The 21507-nt window shown below is 42.2% G+C and overlaps 1 protein-coding gene across 11 annotated transcripts in view; it reads right to left on the bottom strand.

Annotated features, from left to right (window-relative positions):
* CALD1 (caldesmon 1) overlaps positions 1 to 21507 on the bottom strand; it is a 189873-nt gene that overhangs the window by 44388 nt on the left and 123978 nt on the right. For 6 of the 11 annotated variants that reach the window (XM_057504783.1, XM_057504784.1, XM_057504781.1 and 3 more), the window contains exon 1: positions 21110 to 21390. The exons of the other annotated variants lie outside the window; for them this stretch is intronic. In XM_057504783.1, coding sequence (XP_057360766.1) covers positions 21110 to 21375 — 266 coding nt within the window. In that variant the 5' untranslated portion in view covers positions 21376 to 21390. Of the gene's footprint in view, positions 1 to 21109; positions 21391 to 21507 lie in introns of those variants that run through there. 11 annotated transcript variants of the gene reach the window in all.

The following is a 21507-nucleotide window of genomic DNA, read 5'->3' as shown; positions in this document are numbered from 1 at the left end:
TTTAAAAAGTGTAGGTATGGAAAGAGAAGATTGGTGATAGAGAAGAAACATTTTGATCCTCACTTGGGTATTCAAAGTAAACTTTGGTTGAAATGAATGAAAACGAATAAGAGAAATGTTTAAGTGGCCAATAAGATAATTAAAATAAAGTAACCAAACATTCCTCTCTTTCCGCCCTCATGTAAAACTCAACAGGTATGAAACAAGACAAATAGAGATAAACCCAATTTTCTACCTGTGTTTTCCTTGACATTACCTTCCTTTATCCCCCAACCTAGGATTCTTTGTCTAATAAGGATCTTGGATAATAAGAATCTTAAAGAAATATGACCACTGACAAATGTAGGCTTTTAAAAATGTTATTGATCATAAGTGAAATCTTACTGGGGGCTGTTTTCTGACTGCTGTATTCATTAAAGAATAATCTTGCTTTAATGCACATAGTAGATACGGACAACAGATCTTGGACTTAATTTTTTTTCAAGTAAAACATAGATAAAAAAAATTCAGGCCCAGGTGTCTTTGGGTCTATGCCAGGTGTCTATGACTGGCAACAGTATATTTTGCCAGCTTTTTCTCTTGCATAGAGGTCTGGACCTGGACATATGATTGACTAACAGCTGCCTCATAGCAGTGTGCAGGGAAGCCCCCACATTCCCACTGGCTGATCTGGATGCAACTGCATCTGACCACAGATATATAAACAAGGAGATTCTTCTCATAGTGAAAGACTTAGTCTCCCAGAAACAGAAATTTCCACTTCCATCTTCAGATGTAAATATATGGACCCATTTGAGATGTCCTATACTGGGTGTGATTGAAAAATTCAAGTCTTACCCCCAAATTTGAACTATTTCTGTGCTGCAGTTACAAAGGTCAATAATTTAATGTGGTGGAGCTGCAAATTATGGTACCACTATCACATCGGTAAGTATTTGACAAAAGAGATAAAATGACTGGAAAAACAAAAATAAGATGTCTTTAAGCAGAGATTATGAACCTGTGCCTAATTAAAGGGAATCCCTGCAAGGGAAAAGTGGGATGCCAGCACGCCCACAGAAATGGTACTGGAGTGTGGACTGCCACTGCGGTCACATGTCCTATGTCAGCTGAGAGGCTTCCCAGCGTGCTGGCCAGACAGGCAGTGCTTTTGCAGGGAAGTTTGAGCGATGGATTCTCAGAGTAGGCCTTTCATGATCCCCCCTTCCCCCAAAAGTGCCCTCCGGAGCGTTCCTGCTTCCACTCTCATTTTTCTTAATCGGGAAAAGATTGACTATCCACTTCCTCTTTCCCAGTACCATCTTGGCTCCATGGCCTTCCATTCGGGCAGCCCAGCCTCCCAACTTTTCCCTCCATTCTTCAGCATCAAAAAGCTCTTCAGCATTGGAAAGCATGGATGTACAGATAGATACCACACTGGAGCACTGTTTCTAGCACCTCTGCTGAAAGAAGCCACTGTCATTTTAATCCAAAAGCACATTTTAGGGTGATTATACCCCACCCCCCGGAATCCAGAAGGATTGCGCAAACTTAACTAACACCCAGCTGGCTCAGAGTTCCCCACCCTGTGCTACAAGGCAGAGTTTTGTTTACAAGCGGTAGCAATAGAAAGAAACTGAGTGGAGACAGGAAATGGAAACCGACGGGGCCAAATCCTGGATGTTTGGCCCTTTGGAAAGAACACTGATTCTTGCAAGGACGTGGGAGCCAACCACTGCTAATGGATCCAACTTCCCTTCTGCTAGGAAGAGAGGTCCGGGAGTGTGCTCTGCCCTTGGTGGGTCATCTTCCTAAGTCAGCGGAACCCTTCCCGAAGATGGGCCTGCCCAATGTGGAGGGAAAAAAGCAGACACCTATTTGCTGTGATTTGGCGAAAAGCCAGCCTGACCGAACCAAACCAAACCACATAGAAACCTTCTGCCCTGTTTATGGCCTCCTCTGAGGCAAGAGAAGACTCCTATGGAAATGTGAGTGTGCTAACAGAGAGACACTCAATAACTGAAAATTGAATTAGAATCACAGACAGCTTAAGAATCAGACATCCGGGGCTCTGAGAGTGGGAAATGTGGGTATAGAGACATGCTTGCACAGTACTTACGTTACTTGACGGTATCTGTTCTGTACCAACAGATTTACACCCCAATAACAGATTATTAACCTATGAAGACTTATGCTACCTATTGCCAAGGTAATCACGAGTTACTTAAAATTGTTACCTGGTACAGGAGATACTGTTTCAGTAGGAAAGATCACTGATTTCACTCTAAAGATATATTTTTTACTTACAAATTACGAAGTTAATAGTATTGGCACTGGCTTAAGAGTGTGTACATGCCTTTCCCCAGCCAAACCACTGATCCACATGGAACCTAGACTTTGAGGGGAAGATGGTTAAATCCAGGTGGGACATCGGACTGGTGAGCTCCGAGCCGCAAAGGGGGCTGCACAAGGGGGCTAGGTTCTGAGGAGGGTGTGGTGGGTCATGCATCAGATGTGAAGGTGGAGTGTTCACTTGCGGTGGTAGGACACTGGTGGGACAATGCTACTCTAACTGGAAAACTGACATGAGGTGGCTGGAATTAGCACACCCAGTCAGCAGACATTTATTGAACATGTACTCTTTTCAAGCCACTGAAGGTGAAAACCAAGATGAATCAAACTCCTGGGAGGAGTTTATATTCTTGTAGGGAAACTAAGACATATGCAAGGACATAGTAGGTAGAATGTGGAAAATACCATAGGAGATTTAGTGATGAAGTGACCTAAAGTACAGGGGAGGAAGAAGACAATTCCAGCTAAGGAAATCAGAGAGGGCTTCATGGAGAAACTGGTATTTGAGCTGGATCTTTCAGGACTGGGGGCTAGGACAGAGGGCTGGGGGTACAAAAGAGGATGTTTCCACATACAGAGAGCTCGAATAGCAAGGTTGCAAAGTCAGGAAATATGTATATGGAAAAGTAAACAATCCAGCGTGGCCAGGGCTTGGAGTGCATGAAGGGCATTGGGGAAGCTCCAGTTGTGCTTGGCACATACAGAAGCACAGTTTTTAACAACTGGAAGACAACCACCCATTTTCCAAAGCTTAAGGACAGAGGCTCCTAGCACAGCGGGGGGGCCCTAAGGAAGCACACAGGGCAGGTTTTCTCATTTCAGGGCCCATTCTAGGTGTTTCATCTCACTCTGCAGCTTTCTCTGAGAAATGAAGGGCCAGCCACCCAATATCAAGGGCTCCATAAATCTTGGCTGCAAGACAAGACTTCGGTTCAGCAAATCCTACAATCACTTACAACAGCAGCCCTGTGGAGGATCCTTTAAGAGCAATATGCTATGACTTTCAATTTTTCAGAATGGCATTTATGTCCTTTTTTATTACTGACACCTTCTCCACTGTCCTGCACCCACTTTGCCCACACAGAGTTAAATCAGATTTTCACTTATTCTGCTTGTAAGTCAGATCCCAGCTGAAATTCATCACTGTAGCAAGGTGGTGGAATAGTAGGACCGAATGTAAACTAGAAGGAATGTTGGAGGTCATTTGCAATTCAAGCTCCACATTTTATAAATGTAACCCAGCGTCTGGAAGTGAAGTGACTCATGTAAGTTACAAAATCAGGATGAGGCCCAGGTCTTTAGTTTCCATACCTGTTTGTTTACTAACCTATGCCACACACAAGCTCAAGCTTTCCTAGGGTGCTCCGTAGATTGACAAATAACTTTAGTCATGTAAGCCAGAGATTGGCAAACTGTGGCCCAACGACCAATCCAACCCACATCTGTTTTTGTAAATGAAGTTTTATTGCAACACAGCTATGCCCATATTGCCTATGCCTGCTTTCACACTTCAGTGCCAGAGTTGAGTAATTATGACAGAGGATGTATTTCCCATAAATTTGAAAATATATACTATCTAGCCCTTTACCACAAAAAAGTTTGCTGACCCCTGATCTAAGCCAATGGTATCAAAATTTTTTCTAAAGTGTAATTACAGTAGTTTAAAACAGTATATACATAATATGCACATATTATACATATATACATACACATACATGTATATTCATTTATTTATAAATTATATACAGATAGTACATTTAAATGTTTATAGATTTATAAAACACAAACCAAAATTGAAAGGAACGGAGTAACAACAAAATAGAAAATATATTTAAAGTAATGTTTATTAACATTCATAATATTTTTTCTTGAAAACTCTGGGTTTATTACACTGTGATCACTAATTTGAAGGTCTGACTGTAAGTTCAATTTATTTTGGCATTTAGTGTTAAATGACAGTCATAGCTTATTTTTAAAAAGCCCTGAAAAGACATGAAGACACAAATGGAAAGAATACATCACTGGCTTGGCCTATTGAAGCATGATACCAATATATTCATTTTCCCCCACCAACCCTGCTGTTTTTTGATGAAATTTGCCTAGAAAATTTATATCTGTCCTTACATCAACCAGTTGCTACTTTAAAGTAATCCTAAGGGGTTTTCCTTTAAAGTAATCCTAAAGTTTTCCTTTAAAGTAATCCTTTAGTTTTATGTCTTTAAAAAAGAGCTTCAAATTCATAGAAACAATGTCTCACTTGGGAGATTTTTAAAAAGATTAGAAAATGTTTCCATGGTGGGGTGTAAAGATTACATCTTTTTTGACAACAAAGTCACAAAACAACAGGGTCATTTTTTTCAAAAGATCTCTCTTCTGCAGGGGTTTCTCCTGAAAAGCAGTTACATCTCTCTGTTGAAAACTTGTCTTCCCTAAAAGGAACAGGTTAAGCATGTGGCTCAGGCAAGTAAGTGATCGTTACGTGGTCACAGCATTAGTGACAGCTCCACCACACTCTCATAGTATCCTTAAGCTGGCACGATTAGTGCCACCTTCAACCTGCACCTTTGCAGAAATCCTTTTACGTGCAGAAATCCAAGTCTCTTTCACGAAAAGGTAGTTTAGGTTAAACTAGGTAAGCTATACACCATCTGCAAATTCATTTACCCAGTTACACGTAAACTGTGAGGAGTCATAGTATGTGAAAAGTCAGGGGCTGTCCTCCCTCTAGGGGTAGAACTCCTGTTCTTCCCTCAGGACCAGTCACACGTGGTCAGAAACAGGGACTGAAGGTGCCAGGGCCAGGAAGCATAGGAGTGTTAGTCAAGCTTCATTTCCTGTTCTTTTAACTTCATTCATACCCTCTCACCTTCTTTTCTTTGATCATGCTTCCATGTACAATGTTGTTCCGTCTTCTCCCTTTTTACCTAGAGCAATCTTCTCTAACCCTCAAGACCAGTTCAATCGCTATATTCTTCTGTGATCTTACCAGATGTAATGGAAGCCAACTAGAAGCAGCCTTTCCCTCCTGGGAAATCCTTGTTGCAGGCATTTGTTACATGCTGCCTTATTGTTGTTACATGTGTATCATCTTACCTCCCATATCATGTATCATCTTATGTCCCATATCATGTCATGTTTATTGAAAGCAAGAGACACGTTTTGTACATTCTTGTTAGCCCGCCTGCCAGTGTGCCCTGCACAAAGTAGGTATTTAATATGTTCTTCTAGTAATTGAATTCAAGAAAGGCATATGGCACAAGACTGGGCAATGGCAATTATGAAGGCTAATCAACAATGAAGGTTCTTTATCTGAATCAGACATGAAAAGGATAAATAGGCCGACATGAAGGCATTTAAAAGTTTTAGTGTCATATACAAAACAATGCTTCTCAAAAGGACAGATCATTGAAATGTGATTCAATTTCATCAATAGGGAAAAAGTAATTCAATACTAGGCTTATGAGTATTTACTAAGAAAATGATGTTTAAAGTTAGTAGAGCTTTATCAGTGGGAGAAGGCCACCCTCAAAGAGTGCCCCAAAGGTACACACACACACACAGGTACATTCATAGACAGCTTCTAAGTTTCGTGGGCTATGGGGCTTGGTCTCCGATCATGAGTTCCAGAAGCTGAAGCCTGATCATTCAACAAGGGAAGAAATTGTCTCTCAGGTTTAAACTTCAATATTACGAAGGGATGGAACACAGCCATATTAAACCAACCTAGGAGTGACAGTGCCAGCTTCAAGGCTGTGTTTGGAGACAGAAAAGGGTTAGCAAAAAATACAGAAGGTGAAACTACAATGCTTCACATTTCTCTCAGTTCCTTTCTCCCAGAAGTTGGAAGCAACTGCTAGTTCTTCCAAGCCTTCTTGCCAGTGTCTGCCTGGCTAAAATACCTGGAGAATTTTGCTCATTGATCCAAAATGCAAAAGTTTTAATGCCTTCATTGTACATTTGTTTCTCATTCATACACTACTTTCTCTGTACATGGCATTACGTTGCAATTACATACAGAGGGTCCCCCTGAGTTTAGAGCTGGAAAATGTAAGCTTTCCTTGTTAAGAGGAACCAAATAGTTGTGGACAGGAAAGATGCTGACTTTTGAACCTAGTCAATAAACAGGGGCTAAAGTTAAACTGCGTCAGCTGGTGTTCCCCAGTCTCATTGTGGACCCTGGCCTGCCTCAAGAGCTTGTGTGTGTGCACAGCACACCTGTCATCAGCCTCTGTTACTGTCATGTGATTGGCCTCGGCTTGGCTCATGAACAGAGCAGAAATTCTGTATTTTTCTGCTACTCTGGTCATGTCTTTCCCCCCATAATTCCTCGGTATCATCTTCCCTTGTAAATTCCTTATATCCCTCTATATTCTCTCTCCTCTCAATATCAAGCCTAGTGTGGGTTTTGGCCTTTTGCAATATCTGTGGAAAGCAAAAAATATAATTCAGTACAAGTAGGTAAACTCAGCAAGTTTAACTTAGCCAGTCCTTTAGAAATATTTTCATGTGCTCTAGTCAAAACTGATTCTGTAATTCATTGGATGAATCATTAAGACAGCCCCAAATAGCTACTGCCCTATATCATGAGCTATCTTGTCATTTTTACATTTGATTTCAGAGTTAGGTTTATGTAATCTACTTTGTAGCTAACCCAAACACACTTCAGGATGTATCTACATGGGGTCAATGAAGTGATTACATTTTATCACCAGACATCTTATCCACGTGCCAGGTCGATCAAAACATCCCAAAGAACAGTTCAATTTTTGGTTATTAAATGTCTCAGAATACTGCACCATTTTGATCCAGACATCAGTAACCATAATCCCAAAATGACATTATGTTGGGGGCTTGGGCTCTTCAGAGCTATACTTGGGGAATGAAGTGTCCAGTGGGCCTTTCCAGACCAGCTTTGTTGGACCTCACAGAGGTCTTTGACACCGGTGGCCATTCTTTCCTTTTTGAAATTCTCTGCTACCATTTATTTTCTGTTTCTTCTGTGTCTTCCACTGGGTGTCTTCCTGAGCTCTATTCTTTTTCTGCTCAACATACTTGCCCTGGGTATGCCATCTATGCTTGTAACTTGTTAGTCAATTTTAAGGTGATGATTTTCTAATTTATCTTCCTAGCTCAGACTGCTTGCTCTCTGGAATTTCTCCATGACCTTTCTTCTTCAGTAAAGAAATTTCCAGTAAGGAAGTTTAGAGTAATGAGTTATTTTGGACATCTGATTAATCTGTGACTCTTCCAAAATTCAAAGCTTCTCCCCATGCTGGTATAGCCATCTCGGATCCTCTTAGTTTCAAAGATGGATGGTTTAAAGAAAACAATTTTAATTCCTCAGTTATCCTCATATCCTTGCTACAGATAGCAATTTCACAATTTCAGGATGTGAACTTGGCTTCATGTTAGAATAAAAGCCAAATAAGTGTTTATTAACTAAATATCAAGGGATGAATAACTTGCATAAACACAGAGAAAACATTAAAAATGTAACTTAGATATTTATGACTTTGCAATGGATACACTGTCTCTCAACTACTTGGCAGAAAGTTTCACTCCTTACATGCATGGGAAATAAAGTTTGAACAATACCCATGTGTCTGGAAGTTGATTTTGGTTGAAAGCACAATTCACTACTGTTAGGTTTAAAATGACTGAACTGAACTTACCAACCTCAGAGGAAACCTGCCTAACTCGTTTCATATATAAATTGTATTTTCTTTAAAGGTTTCAAAACGTCAGAAAGAAAAAGCCTGGCCTTGTCTCCGGGAGCTGGATGATACAGCAGAGGACACGTTCAGGGCAGCATTCTCCACCTTGGCTGCTCACCGGAATGACCTGGGTTGGGGAGGGGGGTGCTTTTAAAAATCCCCCTGCCCAGGCTGTGCCTCAGACCAATTAAACCAGACCCGCTGGGGGTATGATCCGGGTATTACAGTTCCCTGAGGGATTCCAGTCTGCAGCCAGGTTGAGAAACACTGATTCATAGTGCGTGAGTTGGGAACTGCCGGGGCCAGAGACAGTTATGTTAAAAGGCAGTATAGAGTCATTCAGAAAATAGAGTGGACAGAGGAGTTACGAGCAAGTATTTAGAGATCAGAGCGGAAATAGATCGTTCTTATGATGCTAAATACCAGGCTCTTTTTTTTTTTCTTTAACTTTTAGAAATTAGGGTATATCCATACTTACAAACAGAAAGTAGGTGTTAACATTGTTGCACAGATAAATATTTCAAACATATTCAGCATGGGTTAAACACACTGAATAGCACATCCCTTTGCTCATGCCACGACCACATTTGACCGAGCCTGACACGAGCTTCTCGGGCCAGGGGCGTCCCTCGGAGGAGCAGGCCTGGAGACCGGCCGCATCTAGCTTAGAACCTCAAACTCTTCACCATGGGAAAAAAAATCATATAACCCCAAATTGCTCTCTTTTCCTCATCATGGATGATCTGTGTCCGGATGATATGCTTCAACCTCAGCTAAGGATCTGTGAGAAAACAGTTCTTAGAGGCTGTTTCACAGAATCTGAACTGTAAAAAGAGAAAAAAAAAAAGTCGGTCGGGAGGCAGCCAAACCCCAGAGGTACCTGCCAAACCACACCTTATCCTCCTCAATCAGCAAAAATATCACCGCCGCCTGCCTCCTCTTACCTCACCAATAGGAGCTCGTCCATTCCCTTATTAGGACACTGGCAGGGGCGAGGGAGCCTGCTCGGGGCTGAGGCCCGGGAGTGGCTTCAACAACATGTGCAGCTCATCAAAAACGAGAAGAGGGTAACAGGCACCCAGGGAGGGGACTGGAAAAATTAAATCCTTGCTCTATGGGAGGAGAATCCATCTTGGTAGGCCACAATTATGGTTTTGGATTAGAAAAAAAATTTTGAAATGCCAAACCAAAAAAAACACAATCCTAATATTTTTCTAAAGTGCATTTTTTGGAAGGCTGTCTTTGAAACTCAGAAAGACAGTCAAGGAAATTTTAAGTTGAATGCTTCCAGGGAGTCGACTCTCTATAGAAAACCAGTGAGTACCTGGTCTTCACCTTCAAGAAGGGCTGGGCTTGAGTGGCTGCAGTTTTGGAGCGAGCACACACCTGAACTAGGAGGAGGCATTTGCTTTTTTATTTGAACCTGGAGCAAAATAAAAACCGCCCTCCTTGCTGTTTTTCTGCTTCTCAGCTGTTACAGGGATCCCCTTTCCATGCTCTGACCCTCGTCCTAGCTTACCACCCTCTTCCTATTCTCACAACATACCACCATTCAAACCAGGCTTTTTTTCTATGCTATTGGTGCAACTGGGAGGAGCTGTTCTGATTTGGGTCAGCAGGGCCATCCTGTTCATCCATCCTGTTTAGTGCCCAAGCTGTTTTCAGAGCCAGCTCATGAGCTCCCATCCATCTAAGCAATAGCTGATTACAATTCTAACTTACGAGAGTTTATAAAACACTTCCATTGTATATATGCTCTAGTTTGATCTTTAGAATACCAGTGACACAGACACTCTTATCATTCCTACTTCTCAGCTGAGGAAATAGGCTCCATGGAGCAGAGTGACTTGTATTTAGAACCAGGACATCATTAAAATTTGGCGCTTTTCTGACTGATGTGCTGCTCTGTCTCAAAGAGGGTTGTTCTGCTCAGATGAGAAGCTCTGAAGCCTACCAGAGAGAATTTAAGTCCTCAGGGTCCCAAAGGGACTGCTAAACAAAGGGTGCCCAGGCCCCTAGGAGATGGTAGGGGGCCCCAGGAATCACATCACTCTGCTGGGGCTGGGCTGCTGCTAACCACCAGCTCTGTTAAATTTGACTCCTTGTTAAAGCTGTAGGTAAATGTTAAGGCTAAAAAGCCAAACACAACAGCTATTGTCTATTTAAAAATAAACAGTAACACTGGTGATTAAAAACAAAAACAAGAGGAATGTGCCAGACCAGTCAACCTTGACTTTGAGTGAGTGAAGCAAAAAAATTGTTTAAAAGGACAAGGAAGCTTATGCACTGGTGATAACTCCCATTTGTGCAGTGCTTTTTAGATGCCAGGCAATGGACACTATGCATCTCATGTAATTTGTACAAGACCACTGAACAGACATGCTCTTTCTTATTTAACAGTCCAGAGGAGCAGACCCGCGTGGAGAAGTAGGATTGCTGGCCCAGGATAACACACTCAGGATTTTTAGCTATCATCTGGCTGACCCCAAAGTCTGGGTTCTTACACCATTAACCACACACACATCCATTTCTTTCCAGGTCTCAGTTCTTTGACTTCGACAGGACTGAATCTAGAGGTTAAGATATGGAGAAGTTCACAATTACTTGTAAAGTTTATTTTCTTTTAACTGGCATAAGAAAGTCATGTGAAAATAGTACAAATGAAATGAGAGGAGCTGCTAGTTTTATGGAAATCCAGGTCTCCCCCTGGGGAAAGAGGGTGCTCCTTGTCTCTTTGTAGGGCCCTTACAGCAGTATGTAGTCCCCTGGGCTATTGATTTCAGGTAAAGAATCAAGAAAGATCAAAGACCCTCCCCAGACCACTCTTCCTATCCTGGGTAGGCCTGCTCTGCCAGGAGGAGAAGATTGCTCACCAAGCAGGATCTGACGGCATATTACAGCCCCTGCCAGATTCTCCCACTCAAAGACCAGAGGTTAGAGCTGTGAAAGCATAGGCAGTGAATAACATCCAGTAAGTGTTCAGCTGGAGAGAGCAAGGGAGTCACCAGGAGCTGCTCAGCCTGGAGCCAGCTTGGAGCCAGGAGCCAGCCATTACATACACCCAGGCAGGGAGGAGGTGGGCCCATGAATCAACTCCTCTGGCCTCATTTTCCTCATCTGTAAAATGGAGGTGATGGTACTCAACTCATGTTTTTGAAGGATTAAATGAACTAACATTTGTAAAGTGCCTAGAATGCGTCTCATCTAATCCATACAACAGCATTGAGTACACACGATATTTATGCATCTTGGCACGTAGGAAGTTCTGTATGAGGGTTAACCACTTTTAGTATTTTATTATTATCACTATTGCTATTGTCTTCATATCATCATCACATGGGAAGTAGGTTCTGTACTTACACATCTTCTAAGGTTTGCTGCTGGTTTCTAAGCATAAAGGCAGAATCAGGCAGAAGGATTTTTCTAATTCAAGGATCTTATACTCCTTTTCATCGAAAATAATAGCACTAGAGTAGGCAGAGAAATGGGGAATAAACGTAGGGGAAATTTCCTATCTTCTGTTCATATTCCCTTATTGCTCCATTGTTGACTGCCTTTTGCCTGTCTTTCTCTTTTGAGGAGTGTGGGACAAGAACTGCTGCTAAAAACGTCAAGTAAATGAAATGCCTTTTCTCTCTCATTTTCTGTGCTCTCTCTTAATCCATGTCACTTCTCCTTAAATTATAGATGGAAATTTAGTGTCAGACAGCTTTATCTTCCCATGCCAGAAAATGCACGTGTCCTAGTGCAAGGGGATAATCTCTTTTCTATCCTTCGGGGCTGGCTTAACACCCAAACTCAGTGGAGAATTGATGGCTCTGAGCGCTACACGTGGAGGTTGGTTCTGAGCCTCCCTGGAATGGCTTTAGACACCCTGCCACTGGAGGGCCCAGATGGCCCCCCTGCCACCCTGGTATCCTTCGGGCAGCTGGCACTTACTGTTCATGAATTCAATCATGAGATGTCGTGTTAAAGTATTTTAAATCTTCAGTACTCGGTATGGGTTGAACTGCATCCTTTAAAAGTAGTATGTTGACACCCTAGCCCCCAGTACCTCCGAACGTGATCTCATTTGGAAACTAGACCTTCACAGAGAGGTAATGGAGTTATGACGAGGTCATTAGGGAGAGCCCTCATCCGACAGGACCGGTGTCCTTTAGAAAAGGGGAAAATATGAACACAGGAACAAGCAAAGATGGAGGGTGGACTATGTGACGAAGCACAAAGAGAATGCCACGGGAAGGCAGAGGATCAGAGTGGTGACTCTACACACCAAAGGCCACTGAAGATTGCCAGCCAGCCACCAAAAGCTGGGAGACACTGTCTCTCACAGCTGTGGAAGGAAACTGTGCCCGCCACTTTAAGCCACCCAGTATGCAGTACTTTATTACAACAGCCCTGGGAAACTAACACAGTACTCAGTTTAAGGACTGACTGGTTCTACTTTGTTAATCAATTTTTTTAGACGATTTTTAGCATCTTCTGTTTATTTGAGTGATTCATTTTATTGAACCAGCCACACATACGATTTATTAAGATGCCTTCTACTGTAAGTTGTAAATTTATCCTCTCATACGCTCAGTTTTCAACTTTGCTGTGCTCCTTTTGTTTCTCTGGTATCTGGGGCTCTTTGTTAGCGGTTTACCTGTAGGTTTGAGGGGGGCTCATAAAACTCTAGCCTTCTTGGTCTCCTAGGGGCAGCCAGATGCCACACCTTCACTCCCTGGGCAGAGGGAATGTTTTACAGGGTTCCCCTCCCAGCCTGCAAATCGTCAGATCAAGGAGAGACAGACCCATTAATATTTCCCTGGGTCAAATTTAATGTTTGAGTAAGGCCAGAAATTTAGAAATGTACACAAGGAAGGGACAGGAAGTGGAAAATAGAGCCTTGTCATGATACCAACTCCTTATAGATGGGGACAGCTCAATCTATGACTTCGAGGCTGTTTCCCTCAGGGTAAGTAGAGACTGTACAGATGTTCTGGGTGCCCTCACTCAGTGATGTCAAGCCTCTACCAGGCTTGAGTCTGAGAAGGTATCACCCTGTTATGATCAAGAACTGTCAGTACTCAGCTAAGTCATATCAGAATACCATTTTCACTTGAGGTCTCATGAGGATGCATGAGGTTTGCCCAACTTGTGGAGGCCTCAGCAAACTTTAAAATATAGAGGTAAGGCCCAGGTTTGCTGCATTGAATTCTAGGAAGTCTGTGTACTTGTTTTAGGGGTTGAATTGTGTCCTCTTCAAAAATATATTGAAGTCCTAACCCCTCAGTACCCCAGGATGTGACCTTATTTGGAAATAAGGTCATTACCGATGTATCAACTTAAGGTGAGGTCATTAAGGGTGGGCCCTCATCCAGTAGGACTGGTGTCCTTATAAAAAGGGGAGCGTTGGACACAGAGGTAGACACACACAGGAGGAAGAGGATGTGATGAGAAACAGGGAGAATGTCATGTGAAATAATGGAAGCATGGGCGCTCGGTTGCCACGAGCCAAGGAACATCTGGGGCCACCAGAATCTGGACGAGGTAAGGAAGGATTGTCCCCCTCCAGGATTCAGAGGGAGCCTGGCCCTGCTAACACCTTGACTTCAGGAGCTAGTGAGATGAGTTTCTGTTGTTCTAAGCTACCCAGTTTGTGGAGTTTGTTTTGGCAGCCGTAGGTCACTCACATTTTCGAGATTACCCAGAAGCTACCTGAGATTCATCCCCCAGGAACCCAGTTCCTGGCAACCACAGTCATTGTTGACCATCCCCCCCACCAGACACACATTTCTGAGCACTTACTAAGTGCTCATCACTGTCCTAAACACCTTACAGATATCTTCCTCTTTTTGTAGGTGAATAAACTGGGAAAATCAGTGAGGTTAGGTAATTTGCTCAAGGGCACACAGTTAAAAGATGATATGACTAGTATTTGAATCCAAGTCTATGTGGATTTCGAAGTCCATTTTTTTTTCTCTCACTAATTTTTCCTGAAATTTTTTTTTTTAAATTTATACTCTCTTTACCTGTCAAGATTACTGAAAGATTAGTGGCATCCAAATCTCTGGCAGACAAATCCCTACTTCCTACGACATTCTCCTTTACAGTGAATCTGGTTTAGGCCAATTAGGGAAAGCAGTAATTCAATATTTTGCCCCAAATGTCCACTTCTAGCAAGTTTCCTTTAACTTCTAAGTTACCCAAAGTATAGCAGTTATCATTTTTAAGTAGTAAGTGGATGGAACAGCTAAAATCTGAGATGAAGAGTTCCTCTGATTTTTCTGCAGTAGAGGGACGTTTTAATGAATACAGGTCAATCACAACCTGGACTCAGCGACCTTTTGCCCCAGGGTCAGTTGCTTTGTTTGTATAAGATACAAAGCCCTCACTTTCTGGGGTCTTTAGGAAGAGGAGGGCTCAGGGCGAAGGGAAAGGTAGGGTGTGTAACACTGATTAAGCATCCACTGTGATTTAAATACTTTGGCGTGCCTCATTCCGTTAAATCTCAGTAAACCTGCCAAGCAGATATTATATACTTTTTTTTTTTTAACAGATGAAGAAATTTAGGCACAGTGAAGGTAAGTGACCTGATTAAGGTCACACACTTAGTAATACACTGAGTGAGGTCTGAACACAGATGTGGGAGTCAGGATATCTGGCTCTAGTCCTTGCCTGGCCAGGATGCGCCTGTTGCGTGCTGTGAAAGCTGGGTCCGGCCAATAGAAGGAGAATTGAGAACCTTTCCCCACGTGGAGTGTCGCTTCACTCCCAAAAGGCTACCTGAGACCTGGCAGAGGTGAGAAAGGTTCCTCTTAAAGCCATCCCTTCTGCTCCAAAGGTTCAGTGTACGTAAGCCCCCTTCACTTATTCATTAGTAAGTGGTATGAACACAGTGTTCTTCAATTCATTCTTAAGCAGATCATAAAATTTATTAGTTATGGAAATTATCTACACAGAAGCTATAAATGTCATGACATCAGCCTAAAGTATGCTTTAAAAAAATCACTTAAATTTTATGCACTTGATGTGTTTTGCGCTGGAAACTACACAGAGTGGTTAGGAATTGCGGCCCTTGGTGTCATACGGCTGAACTGTGTAAAGAATGTTTCCATTCTTCAGAGAGTAAAAACGTCAGATTTATTTCCTTCTCTTTGGGGTGGATATAATCTTTGTTTTCCTGGATTATTATTTTATTTTTCCTCTCTTAAAGTAAAAGGCAGAGTGATTTAGATAATCAATTTTGAGAAAACGTGGACATTCTTTGTAAGGATCAGAAAGCAGTCATGGAAAAGTGAGGAAAAAACACGGAGGGCTAATATGGCAGGCAGAGCGAGCCTGCCAAGAGGCAAATGTCTAGGGTGACATAGACCCTAAATAGGAATTCATCGGGACAGAAAATATCAGGCTAATGTACCAGACCCTGAATAAGAATACCAGGTATTGAACGAAGTGTTCCAATCAATGTCTGTGTGAAATGAGGTTTACAATAAAGTTATAAAGAAAAGGTGAAAGATCAATGAGAAAAGTACCATGTTTTCTCTGGAAGTTTGTCATTTTAAACCCTTCTTAATAAAATTATCTCCTGTACTGGTTACTTCTGTTTCATATCAGTTGCTTTTAATAAAAAGTAGACTTAAAAACAGTAGAAATTCGTGTTTATAAATCCAGTGGCCCAGAGCAGATCCTATCAGGCAAAGCGGACTCCTGCACAAATTGGCTCATGAGGTAAAAGCCTACCGATCACCTAGTAGCTTCCTCGATTTTTTTTTTCCTTTGGTTGCTTCCTTGATTTTATAACCAGAAAAAGTACTTAAAGGCAGAGGAGTGAGGACGATCTGGTGAGCTTGTTAAAAACAAACCTAGTCACAACAGCACAAATGCTGCTTGGAGATTTTCATGTATGAAGTTGCATAATATTGTAGCCCATGTAAGGAATCTGTTCCCAACTCTATAGAGAACAAATGGCCCCTCCAAACTGTTCCTCTGATATTAAATTTTAATTGAGAAAAAATAAGGTTATTTAACAATAACCTGCAGTTGTTTTGTACTTAATATTTTCCACATATTTGAATACATGTCATTATGTTGGATGCCCCTGCTGCCCTGCAAGTTACAGAAAGCAGGCATGAGCATCTCTGTTTTATAGCAGTGATGCAGCAAGCTGAAGTGGCTTTGTGAGGATCACAGTGCTGATTACTGAAGGAGCTAGACCCTCTACTTCCCATCCAAAAAGCCTCTTCTTGACCTCCAGGCTGACCCCTGCAGCAGGCAGCCAGCATGGTCACTGGGTAGCAGAGCTTTCTAAGGAGCTCCGAAGGCAGGGGTCAGCGTACCAACATCATGGAAATGTTCAGTGGTTTTCAGGCTTCTGAAATCCGTGGAGTGGGTCATGACCAGTACTTTTAAATGAAATTGCAAAGTATAGAAAATATTAGCAGGCAGGCAACGAAATCATTATTTCAAGGAGCTATCTGCACCCCCATGTACACTGTCCCTTTACTCACAATAGCCAATGTATGGAAATGGGTGAAATAGGTATCCGTTGAGAAATGAATGAATAAAGAAAATGTGAGATATATATATACACACATATATACAATTTACAACAACATGGGTGAATCTGGAGGGCATTATGCTAAGTGAAATAAGCCAGACAGAGAAAAACAAATATTACATAGTATCACTTATATGTGGAATTAAAGTCAAAGTAGAATGGTAGTTGCCTGGGGCTGGGGGAATAGGGGAAATAGGGAGAGGCTGGTAAAAGGGTACAAACGTTCAGTTATAAAATGAATAGTCTTAGGATCTAAAGTATCACAGGGTGACTACAGTTGATAATACTGCATTATAGAACTGAACTTTGCCAAGTAGAACTCAAGTGTTCTCACCAAGAAAGAGAGAAAGAAAGAGAGAAGGACGAAGGTAACTATGGGAGGTGATGGAAGCGTCAGCTGGCGTGGGAGTCCTTTCCCAACGTGGACGTGTATCACAGCAGCACATTGCACACTTTCAATGTATCACAATTTTATTTGTCACTTATACCTCAAGAAAATTGAAAAAAAGAAATCTGTGGTGCAACTTAAAAGAAAAGAAAAAATCAGAAGGGATCAAAAGTGAGCACTATTTTTGTATTCAAAAGTGAAATATATGACACAAAATAAACTTGTTTATTATACTTAAGTTGCCTTAAGTATAAGCTGAAAAAACTTGTATTTGTATACCTGTATTTCTTTCAGCCCGCCAGAGGAAAAAAAGAAGGAAGACACGAAGCCGGCTCAAGCTGATCAGCAGGCGGCTGCCCTCCTGAACGCCCGCAGCCCTAAAGGGACCTGCGCGTGGGCGCATGTGCGGGGCAGGGGCTGGAGGAGGATGAAGAAATGCAGGAGGTGGGAGGCTGAAAGAGGAGATCATCTTGGAGCCAGAGCCTGTGTTATGTCCTTTTTTATGTTCTTAGTGCCTAGTCCAGCAGCACTAACTGGCAGAGGAAACCCTCAATGAATATTTGTTGAATGAATGCATGGAAATGAGTGAGGTATACAGATTTTTTTAAGGCTCCTTTTAAAAATTCAATTAGGTTTGGAAATGAATCCAGGCAGTCGTACATTTATGAAAAGCTTGTTTCCAAAACCTTAATTTGCAAATTGGTTTTTGGAACTTCAAACATCATTATACATGGCAGTTGGGAATCTCGGGCCAGCCCGCAACCACCTTTTTTAAAAGCCCAGGATGTATCTGAAGCTAGTGCTGAGGATTGAAGCTGTGTTTCTATGGAAAAAACGCATCTTCACCATCCCAGTTCAGAAGGCCAACAGCAACTCAGCCGCCTCTGCTATCCCCCCTCCTGCCGTGGCTAGACCTGCCTCTGCAAAGCAATTTTTGATGGGCTGGGAGAGACGTGAGAAGCAGCATGAAGCGAGGACCCATGTCAAGGGTAGGTATAGGCCAAAGTCAAGGAGAGGGAAAGGAGAACGAGCAAGGCCAGCAGCATCAACAAGGAGGGGAACAGAGCCGCAGCCACCAGGTACCTAGCCAGTGCGCCTGAGGCCAGGCAGCCCGGAAGACACATGCAGAAAGCTGAGACCGCCTCCATAAAGATTCGGTGTAGGCTGGTGGCTTGTATGAACAATTCAGCAATTTCACTTATAAAGTGACCAATACTTGCGAAGCACAATATCCTGTTTCTCTGCCATTTTTTTTCATGTTTCCTCCATAACAGGAAGTAGTAATTTCACCCTGAACCAAAGGTTCAGAAAAGTCAATAACTTAAAACTAATCTTTGAACCCAAAAGTCAGCAAAAATGTCCAGTTTGATCTACAAATCAACAGTCACAAAATGTACAGTCCTTTCTGAGAAGGCCCTTTGGTGCTCCTCTGCCTGGACTATTGACTTTGATTTGAACACAAATTCTAACAAACCGGGTTTCCTGATATCCTTGGCTACAGCAGAATAGAGAGTGGGATAGCCAGAGGTGGGTGCATTAACATCAATTAGAAGAAATAAAACATAAATAAGACAGATGATATTACATAATTGGACCCATTTGGGGATGGGAGTCTTATCCACAAGATATCACTGTTTTACAGCCTGATTTAATAACTATATTCATAATGACAATTCTCAGCAATTGGAAAGTGTTTCATTGAAAATGTAATACTTATTTTAAAGAAGGGAAAGAGTTTTGATTAAATTTTTTTTTAGCAAAATTTAGCAAGCTGGAAATTGTTAATTCCCCAGTGAGACTGGAGAAGCCATGCATTCCTATACTTTTTACAAATCTGAACATTTTTATGTGCATTTCTTCTGTCATTTCTGCTGAATCTTATAAAATTACACCAATCTTTTACTTCCCTGTCATGTTTTTAACAGTTTCCTAAGAGAGCAGTGGGGTGAACTAAATAATTTTCTATGTTTCTTTAATTCTGTGGTTTTAAAATTTATATACCTTTCCCTATTTGTTACAAAATGTGACACAAGAACAAAACTTTTTCATCCTCAGTATACATAAAAGCATATTCTTTATGAGAAACATAACTTGATGGAGAAACGCATGAATATTTATAAGAAACACAAAATCTTGACTTAAGTAGACTTCACTAGGGTTTGGGAAAATGAGAGAAATAGTGGTAAATATATTAGACTGCACATGACAAACTCTCTCAATAATCTTACCAGGAACAAATTAAACAGCACCTTGAAATCTAAAGAACTGAAGAGACATTCACACCTGCCCCTGAAAATAACATGACTCTGTGTAGGTCTTGGCATTCAGGAATTTTAATGCACCTCATAAAAAAGCACTGCCAATCTTGCTCTGTAGGTGATGAAACTGAGATAAATTATCTGATGCAAATGCAAAGGCATTTAGGATTCATTTTGTTGGGCACCTGTTTTGGCATTTAACCTAACACTTCTTCCAAAGCAAAAGTTGCAGACTTTGAGTGTTCAAATGACTCAGATGAAAATCGTGAGCTTAGAAGAACTGAATTTGGTTTATCCAGTAATAAGAAGCATTTTTTGAAGACCATGCTGGAAGCTGAAGATTCAGTAATTGGAAATTCAGGAAATGACAGAGTGAGTGGAGAACAGTGAGAGAGACACAGAGAAAGTTCCACAGACAGGGTGGAGTGGGAAAACTCAGAACCAGAAATTGACAGAGAGACCCTTAACATACGTGTGCACACATGCGTATGTGTGTGCACACACACATTGGGCTCTTTCCCTAGCATTTTAGGCTCTGTTGACCAGCTGTATAACACTGAGACAAACCTTCAAGAGCATGTGCCTTAGTGTCCTCTTCTGAAATAAAGGCATTAAACAAGATCAGTAGTTTTGAGGAAGCTTTGGTGGAGTGGGTAGAATGGGATGGGGCAGAAGAGATGGAGAGGGGCTGGGGTGAGCAATGGGTCTGACAGGGGAGTGGAGTAGGATGAGGAGCTCTGGATTCAAAGCCACGTATTTAACCAGAACATCTCCTTTATGTAACAGAATTCCTGTAACATGAAATTTGGCTTTAAAAAACCAAAAAAAACCCCAACTAGTTTGATAACCACTGGACTATACAGATAAACTCTAAAATGTCTTTGAGCTTCCACACTTGCGTAATCATGCGGAAATGGCTTATCCAAGAGATCTGCTAATATAGTGGACGTGGGTCTCATTTTGGGTCTCCGACGCGTTCCTCTGTTTATTTGATTAGCTGTTGCACAAATGCTGGAACAACTGGTGCAACAATTGTCAGGCTGAATCAGTGCCAACACTTCCCCAAATGGGAAAGATTTACTGAGAGGCCATGTGCTCTTCTTACTCTTGTGCAGTACCTTTCCCCAAGGCCCACCAAGTTCTCCAAACCTCATAGCCGCCCGTGTGAAAAGGGCCCTTGCCTGCGAGTACAAACACACTGGCTTCCCCACGGACTGCTTGCTGTCCGGCTCTGGATAAGTTACCCTCAGGGCTCTGCATCTACAGAATGAGAGCATTGCCACAGACAGTCCGAGAGGCCCCTTCTCGCTTTAGCATTCCAGGATTTCAGGATCCTAAACCTTGGAGCCTGTTATCTGAACGATTCCCTGATCAATAGCATGTGCTCTCAATCTTGTTCTGTCACAGTCAAATGGCCAGTATATTAAGGGTTTTGTGCTGTTGACTTTAAGGATTGGGCAATGTGTGCTTTAGCCAAAAATCTCTGAGTCCTGCAAATGGATCATTCTGAGCAGAGGGCTCAGGTCTAAATTAACAGCAGATCTTTAGACACACAACGCTTTGTAGATCGGCATTTGGAGTACAGAAACCCTTGCCTAGGTATAAATCCCTGAAAATGGTCTACAAACCACCATAAAAATGGAAACCAATCAGAACAACCACAAAGTTTAGACCAGAAAGTTTCATACCGGTGAGAAACATACAGTAAATACTGGCCACCTTCCTTTGCCTCCTGATTTCTCCTCTCTGCTCCCACTCCCCCAATTAAAAAAACAACTTTTTGTCTTTCTTCCTTCATTTTTACAATTCCTTTGTAAAAAAAAAAAAAAAGAAGAAGAAGAAAAAGTGAAATTGAAGAGGCGAAGCGAGCACTCACTGGGAGAGCGCGGCCAGGCTGCGTCGTCCCTGGGGTCCTGAGCCCGCGAGCATGTCGGCAGCTCGGGAGGGGCGGCGGCGGCCGGGCGTCAGGGCAGGGGCCGGGCCCCCAGCGGTGCCATGCTTTCTGTGGCTGAAATGCAGCGTGCGGGATGCTCCCGTGTTCTCCCTTTGTGTTAACACTTTGGTCTGTCCCTGTGACGAAAGTCTGGGTTTGTCCTCTGCCAAATCTACGCCTCCCCACCCTTCCCCTCCGCCGAGGATCATCAGAGAGCTGATTGTTATTTTTTACTGTAATCTCTCTAATAGAAGCCCATCAAGTTTAGGTTGTAAAGGGCACAGATTGCTTGGAGGTTTCCAGAATGTTTTTACTGGGTAGTAGGGGCCAGGATCCCCAGT

Source organism: Manis pentadactyla, chromosome 7, assembly GCF_030020395.1.
Source record: "Manis pentadactyla isolate mManPen7 chromosome 7, mManPen7.hap1, whole genome shotgun sequence".
NCBI lineage: Eukaryota > Metazoa > Chordata > Mammalia > Pholidota > Manidae > Manis > Manis pentadactyla.
The sequence above is the reverse complement of the archived record's forward strand: the minus strand, read 5'-3'. Positions and strand labels throughout refer to the sequence as shown.